The 9,648-nt window shown below is 41.0% G+C and overlaps 1 protein-coding gene across 9 annotated transcripts in view; it reads right to left on the bottom strand.

Annotated features, from left to right (window-relative positions):
- Positions 1-9,648, bottom strand: part of acad9 (acyl-CoA dehydrogenase family, member 9) — a 173,588-nt gene that overhangs the window by 56,541 nt on the left and 107,399 nt on the right. For all 9 annotated transcript variants that reach the window (XR_015088071.1, XR_015088070.1, XR_015088069.1 and 6 more), the window contains one exon: positions 2,290-2,369. Coding sequence is in view for 6 of the 9 variants with exons in the window: in XM_086040012.1 (XP_085896138.1) it covers positions 2,290-2,369 (80 nt within the window). In the remaining 3 variants the exon portion in view is untranslated. The remainder of the gene's footprint in view (positions 1-2,289; positions 2,370-9,648) is intronic.

The following is a 9,648-nucleotide window of genomic DNA, read 5'->3' as shown; positions in this document are numbered from 1 at the left end:
ACTGTCCATTCGGAAGAACTTCTGTCCTTTGACGTCACCAAAAACACGGCGCCAAACTCGTTCGGGAGAAACGACAAAAGGTCAGAATTGCTTTTAAACCTTTTACCGGGAAGCAGTGGTTGGTTGCGGACAAATAAGTAAGCAAAAAGCGCATCGAGACAGGCTATAACCAACGTAGCACCGCGAGAGTCCATGTTGACACTAATGAAAACTACAAGTTGCGCAAGTGATGTCAAAGCATTGTTGTCGCACGATGACGACGTAAATCTCCGGCTATACCCGTCCAGACGAAAACGCGGATCAGGAAATATCCGGATATATCCGCAACTCTTAACTGCAGGCTTATATCCGGCGTTTTCAAAAACCCTGGCTACGTGTAGACAGGGCTTTAGGTTTTTTCAGTTAGTCATCATTTGGCAGCAGACTCTGAAGAAGGCGAAAGACTTCCACCGAAACATGTCAGGTAAATAATAATAATAATAGAATAAATAATAATAAAATAAAATAACCAACGAGTTTAATTCTAAATAAAAGACGGAATGAACATTTGTACAGTTAAAATAAAACAGTAAAACAATGCTGAGTCGAAAGCCCAAAAATACAAATTACTTTTACGACGAGTATTAAAGATGGACAGAGAGGGGACTTCTTTATAGTCCCGCTGGCGACGTCCGCGAGTATGTCACTGTGGCAATGTCATGCACGATTTGCCTTTATAATCGTGCAAAACCCACGCGCATTGTTTTGAAAACGTGTATCAGTTTTACTCCAAATCGGGGGGGGCGTCGCTACGGCTGATACTGACGTGGACACCGCAGGGCGAAATTTCCTCTGCCTTTCATGACCAATTCCAGTTAGTGTTTTTACTGCCAAGCAACGATCAAAAAGGCAGCAACAACAATGGATATCGTGCCTGCTGCAACAAAGGGACCGAGATGACTAAACGATGCATTTAATTGTGTTGCGAAGCGATCTGGAAAGGTGGCAGCGAAGGTGAAAAGACAGCAACAACAATGGATATTGTGCCTGCTGAAACAAAGGGTCCTAGATGACGAGACGATGCATTTAATTTTATCGCGAAAACGATCTGGATCTGGTGGTAGCGAAGGTAGTACATGCGTGTGAAGGCTTCTTTACACACACATACGTAACCTAACACCCACGCTGCTGCCAAACTAGTTTTCTTCGCAGCAGCAACGAGCTGTGAGGTGGATCCTCTCCTCCGTGGCAACAAATAAATTACCGGGCCGAGCCGGGGGAAACTTTACGTCATCGCAACATGCATAACGAACCAATCACGAGAGAGAATGCGTGCGGCATTGTATGCGCAGAAACAATTTCTGACGTGTGCGCGGCATGTGTTGCAGAGACTGCTCACAACGACCAATCACGACTGACCTGTTTTCTGAATCTGAGCCGTGTTTGGTCGTTGTGAGCAGTTGTGATGTCATTTTCAGTCGACACAAGACGAAATGGCTAAAAACAAGTGGATTAACATTTATTCCACAAATGCAATATTTATCAGAATGCCAGAATGTTTCAACTAGTGGGCTTGCATAGAACATATTCTTGAAAAAAAAAAATGTTTGCGTTGACTTCCACTTTAACACTTAACGGAAAGGTCATTCCAAATGGAGCGACCGGTAATGGAAAAAGCTCAATCACTTTCAGGTTCTGCTTAGTCTTCAGTACTTACAGTCGCGTTTGGTTCACTAACCTGAGGCACTCGGCAGGTACGTGGGCAACTGGACATGCATTACTTAAGCAATCTCTGTACTTACTGTATGTGTTTATATCGTCGCTGTCCTGTGAAAAACATTTATCTGCGATTTTGGAAACATTTTTAAATTTTCACATTAATGCAATGTCTGTAACTGTAAAAAATTGAGATAAGTGTTTTTCACAGGACACCACGATATTCAAAATGTGTATTTTGTTAAAATGACCTTTTTGCTGTCCTAACAAAGTGGCTCCAAATACCGGAGAAAATTCCTTGTGGGTTTTAACAGACTTGGCCAATATAGATATTTCGGATTCAGATTTTAAATTGACGTGCCCTAATAGCTACATGAGGTGACCAAATGATAAATATCTGGCAGTAGGCAGTAGGCCAGTTAGGCATTTCTACACAAAACAGACAGGGGAGTCTTTTCAGCACCACCAGTGTCGAAAAATTCATTTGATTTATCTTCCATATGTACTACATTTAACAGCAGATTGAAAATGTTCTCAGAAAAAGTAACAATGCATCAAATGCAAGCGTAATCAATGAAGGTACTTTTCACTTACTTTATTTTTCCTGTGAGGATTTTGCCAGCATATTGCATCCCATTAAGAGCAATGTACATTCGCAGAATTTCATTGGTGCCCTGAAAACAATCAGAAATAAATAAAATAAACACTCTTGCAAATTTCTGCGGGAGCTAAAAAAAAAAACCCAAAAAACAAAACACTTTCCCCTAATGAATTTCATGAAAATACAAGTAATTGTTAGTGGTCATTTTATACCTGATACCTTACTATCATTTAATCAAAGTATATTAGGTATCATGTCTAGTTGACAGACATGGGACAATTCAAAATAATGGCTTCGTAGATCGGATGAGTAGTTGTAGTCTAAATGCTTGAGAATACTTCTCTCAATGCACAGTAAACAGTACACAAGTTTAATTAACATATTTCAACCAGCGAAAGGACTACGGTTAGGAAAAAGGGTCCTTGCAAGCCTGGCCACGTTGGGATATTTGCACGTTAGGGTACTGGCACAAAGGACAAATAACTATCAAAAATATATATTTGTATGCCAAGCATGATGTGTGTGCAAAGTTTCATGAGATTTTGCCTAGGTTTACTTTAGACCCTCAAAAACGGCATCATTTTTCTTTTAAATGAACGCATCGCCACAGCAACAGCGTGTGGTAAAATAAAAACTTCTCCAAAACTTTTGATCTTAAACATATTTTATGAAACACCCAAAGTTTGAAGACGATTGTATACATTTCCTAGGAGGTGTAGCAATTATGGCTCCACAAGCATGTAAGTCCATCCTTCTCCTCCAACCCACTTCCAAACAAGCTACAGAAAGACCCAGGAATTAAAAAGGTCCCAGTCTTCCATCCGGAGTATGGAGCCCCACTTCCGTAACGAGAGGGCAGCCGTAGCGAGAGGACATCTTTCTCATTTTTATGCATAGAACTGTTTACCTTTCCCCTGAACACATGTTATAATTGTAACGAAAATCGTCAGATCGGGTGAACACAGGGGCTTGACCGCTCAGCCTCCACCGCCAGACTTGGAATACACATAGTTGGCCCTTTTGAAGTGCCAGCACCCAGCTCTTTCAATATGGTCCAGCTGCGGACACAAATGGTCGTTCCTGTTTTTGACGGAAACACCACGCTCTGAGAACGTGAACGCCCCCTCACATCAAGGGCGACGTCACTGGCAGGAAGACACCTGTTCTCTAGTATTAAGTTTCCAAAATGCCTCCGTTTTTAGATACAGTTCACGTGTTGAGAGTTAGTCATAGAGTGAACTTATATAGGGTTTTAGCTTCACCATATGAGGCCCAAAAGCGTTTTAGAAAAGCAACTTTAAAAAATGTTTAGTGTGTATGCACAGGAGGCATGTTGTAATTTGGACCCAGGCTTAATAATGCACACCCATGTCCTCCAAACATTTAATTTGGAACGTGGTTTACAGTCAATTAAGTGTGAATTGGATAACATTGTATTCGTGAGCAATGTCTTTTTTTTTAATGTTTGATTTAAATAATGAATAGGATGTTGCGCAGTTACAATCCAGTTACTGGATACTTTATGGCAGCTCTACACAAGGCAATTTGACACCAAGGATAGGTGACGGTCAGCTGTAATGTCGAAAATAGACGATTACATAGATGGGGGAAAAAATGGCCTTCCGTCTATGCTTAGTCCGACTATTTTTCAAATTTCCAGTCTATCATTTATCACCTACAAAATGGGCGTCCATCATGGGCAGATAGGTGCACCGGTCCGTCACGTAGACAGTATGCCCAGCTCTAGTTTTAGTGTGGCCTCGATAGGGTGTCAGGTTAGGTGGTCCATTATGGCTTGAGGTGCAAAACGGTGCGCTGGGCCTTCTGCTGGGTGAGGGTGGATGGGGCCTCACTGCAAAAATCAGCAACCTAACCTAGACTTAGAATCTAATACCAAGCTGAAGTCTTTTTGATCTTGTTTTGAGAATAATATGCTTTGCAAGAGCAGAATTTGTAAGATTGTACATCATGTTTTAAGATTTGTCTTTTATTTCTTACTTGTTTTGTAGAGCCTAAAATTCTTTCATTTACATGCTAAATTACTGTCAGAGTCTCAGTTTGATGCTATAGCTTATGTTTTCAGAGAACATTTAGCTGTAAAAATATGTTTCAAGAACCTTCTAGTCATTGGTTGTAACTTGTACCAATAACACACTTCACTATCAACACACTTAACACTTTTTGTTGTGATGTGCTCGAAGGGTGGCTTGGCACGTCTACCTTACAGTGCAGAGGTTGTGGGTTTGAATCCAGCCCGGGCCTTCGTGTGTGGAGTTTGCATGTTCTCCTTGTGCCTGCGTGGGTTTTCTCTGGGTGCTCTGCCCCACCCCCCATTCCAAAAACATGCATGGTACATTATAGTTTCAACTTTATTGACCTAATATAGTGCTTGAAATTAGTGTTTCTCCACTTATATTAAGGCATTTCTCTGTTGTCAAAAGACAAGATATTTTTTCTTATTTCAAGAAATCTTACTAAGTGTAATTATCTTACTGCACTGGCAGATAATTTCACTTGTTTTTAGTGTGAATGCTCTCAAAACAAGGTCAAGGTGTAGTGTGAATGCTCTCAAAACAAGGTCAAGGTGAACTTTATTATCCCCAAGGGACAATTTCTTTTACAGCCAGCAGTCAACATAAAGAAACATCAATAATCCACTCACACACAAACCATATGCAAAGTATACAGTGTTATGCCATACAATTTAAAAGGGCAAGTATTTATTTCTTGAATTTAGTATTGTTTGCAGTGTAGCTGAGCGTAGCAGGTGCTGAGGTGTGAAACCAAACCAGCTGTGCTTTCCTTCATGCACAGCAGTGGTGGTGGCAGTGCTTTCTGCATCCATGTTTGGCTACATACCCATACCCTTAATGACAAATGTTATTGGCCTCGTCTTTGTCATGTGAGGATCGCGATTTGGACCCATTCGCAGATATGACATGGAAGTTGAAGAGTAAAAAGTCTTTATCAAGAAAAATACAAAGTAACAACAGAGATCAGGACGGGAAGAGAGTGCATCCTCACTCCAAGAAGGTTTGACATACTGACAATGTGTTAGTGTGTAACTCAAAGATTTAAACTAAGACTTCAAGCATATATGACATCATAAAGGACAAAGCATAAAAGGATCATAGCATCTGCAGAGCAACTGATACATCACGTAAACAACCAGTTATAACAGTCTTCTTTATATCCTCATAAATGTTTTAAATCTACACCACTTTTCCTTGCGACTGTAAATGTGTCACCACTTTCGAATAATCACCTTCATAAGTAGGATAAATTTTCTGCACATCATGTGGGCTTTGGCTTGTGGCCGCTTGGCAAAATTGACAGATGAAGCTGCAGAATGGAGACAAGGAGAACATTAGCCAATATCTACTCACTTTTCCTCACCCTCCCTCCAAACCCGAACGTTGACGCTATCTCATGCTTCTTAAAATGCATCAAACACATTAACTAGAAATGGTCGAGCCGAGAAGAGGTAGCATATTATTGCTAAGTTATCCATATGTAAAGTATAAAATATGTATACGACAGCGAGTTATACTTTGTCTACATTGGAAACTCCGCAGCCTGTTAGCCATTTCGTGCATATTGCAATACTAGCTAAAACGTTAGCATCACTACCAGAAACAGTCCAATACGCGGCTTTCTTTTGGCTTATTTACATCGTATTCGAATACATTTAAGATGACAAGACACATATTATGTGAATACAATGCTCTACAGTCAGTGTTGTCGAAATAAACAATTATTTACTTACTGACATGATGCGTTGTCGATTCACCACATATTTAGTAATTGACTGTTGATATAAAAGTTTGATTGAAGTCGCGAGGACCCAATGCGCGTCCCTCTCCCTGTGTCATGTTGGGAACACCCCGGCTGTAACTGGATCCTTTTCATTGGTCGACAAAACGCATACAGGGATGTCCAGTGGGGGTTCTTGTATCCATACAGGGGGTCGACGCAGCCCGCTTCATGAGCATGCGCAGTCCCTTAAAAAAGGCCGTGAAGAATCTCTCTCTCGCTCCCTCTCCTGAAAAGAAAACCTCTCTTTTTGGACACTCGCTGTCTTGAACTTCACTCTTTTTGGAAACTCTTGTGAACTTTCTACACCCTTTTTAGCGTGGCTTACTAACTCTCCTCTGTCACCAGCCACCCTCTGATCCGGCTTAGAACTTTGCTCTTCCTTTGTTACTTTTGAGTCGCCCGTCAACCAACCACGGCACACGCGGGGAACTTAACATTCTTGTTTGATCGCCAACTAGCCAGCACAGCGCGGCCGCATCCCCAAAAAGGTGCGCCACCTCCCTCAAAGCGGGGTGATAGCATAGAGTCCCGGCAAAGCCGACCAGCTATCATGACCAGTGTCCGAAGCGCCCTGAAACGGGTAGCCCACCTGGTCCGAACCACTTCGCGTGCTGAGCCGCATGTCCCTGTGGACATTGCGATAAATTTTCCTTGGTTGAACTTTTTCCATTTATGGACTCGACTTTTCTTCTTCTTCCTGCTCCCCTGTGATGTTACTCTGTGCGGCAATGCTTCCTCCCCGTCCCCGTTGAGCGACGACAACCAACACCCGTAAGTGCAGCTTGCAATCTCCTATAGGCCATACGATTGGTGGATAATTAACTTGGGAATCAAGTAGAGCTTGGTATAAGTCAGCTGATTTTAGCCTGGTACGCTAGCTCACTGCTCATTAGACACGTACGCACCCACACCCGCACGCACGCACAACACACACGGACGCACGCACAATCATATCGTCCGATCCCAATCCCCCTTTCCTTACAAGCCTGTGATATTTGTTTTCGAACCTTTGATATTCAAAAGTCATATTCAAAGGCCTTCATTTAGTTAGACTTGCCTTAGTATAGGATTTCTTGTGTTTCTATTTCTGCTTCTGAACATTGTAGTGTGTTTCGTTTGGATTTCAATAGCTGTAGAAAATAAATCATTGTCATTTATACAGAAATCTAGTGTGAATTGTGCGTGTTTGAGTCAAAGTTTCAATCACTGATCTGGTAAATCGGATTTACAGATTTTTAATGTAGCACCTTCATATATTAAGACTGAATTACGAGGAGTATTTCGTCCATTTTGTCCAAAGAATCAACCCAAAACGGGCGTAGTGCCCTCTAGCGGCGATCGAGACTTAGTGCAGGCATTAACTCAATCACCGCCGATTTATAAAATTAATATTTAATACTTAACAATCACCACATAATATAATGTCATTCTTCCATGTTAAAAAATGCTTATATAAACAATATAGAATTTATATTGTTAAAATAACCTTTTTTTTTCACAATTTCAGCTGATGGTGTGCCGCGGGATTTTTTCAATGAAATAAATGTGCCTAGACTCAAAAAACTTTGGAAAACACTGACCTAGTGCATAGTGCCCTCGCCGTTGACCTCCTCCACCTGCAGTCACATCCTGTCAATGGCAGTTGTATTGTATTGTAATTATGGCTAGAGCGCCTCTAGCGGTCGAAGAAAAATCCACGGAATAGCTGCCCTTTATATAAGACGCATCGTTCAAAACCTAGGTAAAACGTAGCGGCTTATAGTCCGGAAAATACAGTTCAACGTGCCACTGGGGACCCAGGTCGAACCAGGAACATGTGCGAATCAACTAGAGCTGTCCCGACTAGTCGGCATCGTCGACGTGGCCGATGACGTAAATACGTCGGGACACACAACATACTGTCGACGTCAAGTATCGATGACGTAAAATACGTCGGCACGTACGTACACTCGAGTGTCGATGACGTAAATACGTCAACATGTGCATTGTGTCAGTTGTAAACAAGTGCGCACATTAGAAATGGCGGAGGCACCGGATACCAGCGTCCCCGCTAAAAAAAGAGGACAAAAACGTTCAAAGTATGGACATACTTCAAAGAAAGGTCGAGCGAGTTGGTCGTGTGCACCCTCTGTAAAGCTGATCTGGCATACCGCACATCATGGCACATCAGCCATGAACGAACACTTTAAGCGACATCACTCAGGAGTACTGCTGGAAGACGAGAGAACGCAGAAAGCCGGAGTATCGTAAATCCATCTAACTAATATAATATAATACGGCTTTACTGAAATTGCTGTCATGTGCGACGTATTAACATGCATCGTTAAGTTTCATTTCTCGAAGCAGCCGGTTGCAGTCAAAGTTACGCTGTGTTGGATTTCAACTTTGTGCATTATGTAGCTAACGTTCGCGGAGCTATTTCACTCCAGTCAAATTGTGTTGATGCTTGTAGGTAATGTTACGTTAGTTCCCGCTGCTTTATGTACCTATAAACAGTAACACGAGACATCGGTTTATATATCTGCTCCAGAAAGCTCTCTGTGGACGCAGCACATCATGCAGATCATATTTAGGATGATGTCCTGCTCCTGCTGCTTTAAAAAAAAAAAAAAAAAATAGAGGAAACACTGGCCCTCTAACCATAGTCCGTTACTGTACTAATATATAATGTGTGCTTTTTCATTGTTATGATATTCAAGTATACACTACTTTATCTGTTTCAGGTTTAAGCAAACTGATGTTATTTATTTTTGTTAATTATTTTACTTGGGCTGCTGCATATGTACGCACACATTGTTTCACCTGTATGTATAGATATATACCTCATTCATGTTCACACGTCATGATGCCTTCCTAAAAGAGATGTGACTGTTCATTTAATTTCAAAAGTTTTTTTTTACTTTAATAAAGAATTAAAATAAGCTTTCAGAAGTGTTTTTTGGAATTAATAATCGACAAGTCAAAAATAATCGCTAGATTAGTCAAAAATTAATAGCTAGACTAATCGACTAATCGTAAAAAATAGTCGATATATCAATCAGGAGAAAAATAATCATTTGGGACAGCCCTAGAATCAACACTACAAGAAGACATGGAGGTACCAATCAATTCAATAACTTTTCATCTTAAGATTGTTTAGATCAGGGGTCGGCAACGCGCGGCTCCGGAGCAGCATGCAGCTCTTTCATCCTTATGTTGCAGATCTGCGTGGTGTCATGTTACGTGGAGTATAAAAGATGTACCAAAAGCGCCATGGTCTCGTGAAGTGATGGATCATTTGGTAAATATATTGAATGGACTATGTTCCTAGGAGCAACATTGGCTTGAACTGGGGAAATTAACCTTAATTATTATTTTTGGCTTCAAATTCAGACACTAGAGGTCGCCAGTGCTTTAACACAGGACCACAATTCATGCAGAGAGGTTCAATGCAACATTCTTTAAACATTGTTTGAATATTATTTAATCATTCCTTAAATATTCTTTAAATTAAATTATGATGATGATGATAGCAAAAGGCTCAACCTTAGAATAAA

Source organism: Filicampus tigris, chromosome 9 (assembly GCF_054856515.1).
Source record: "Filicampus tigris isolate MCC_2025a chromosome 9, RoL_Ftig_1.0, whole genome shotgun sequence".
Classification (NCBI taxonomy): Eukaryota; Metazoa; Chordata; class Actinopteri; order Syngnathiformes; family Syngnathidae; genus Filicampus; species Filicampus tigris.
The sequence above is the reverse complement of the archived record's forward strand: the minus strand, read 5'-3'. Positions and strand labels throughout refer to the sequence as shown.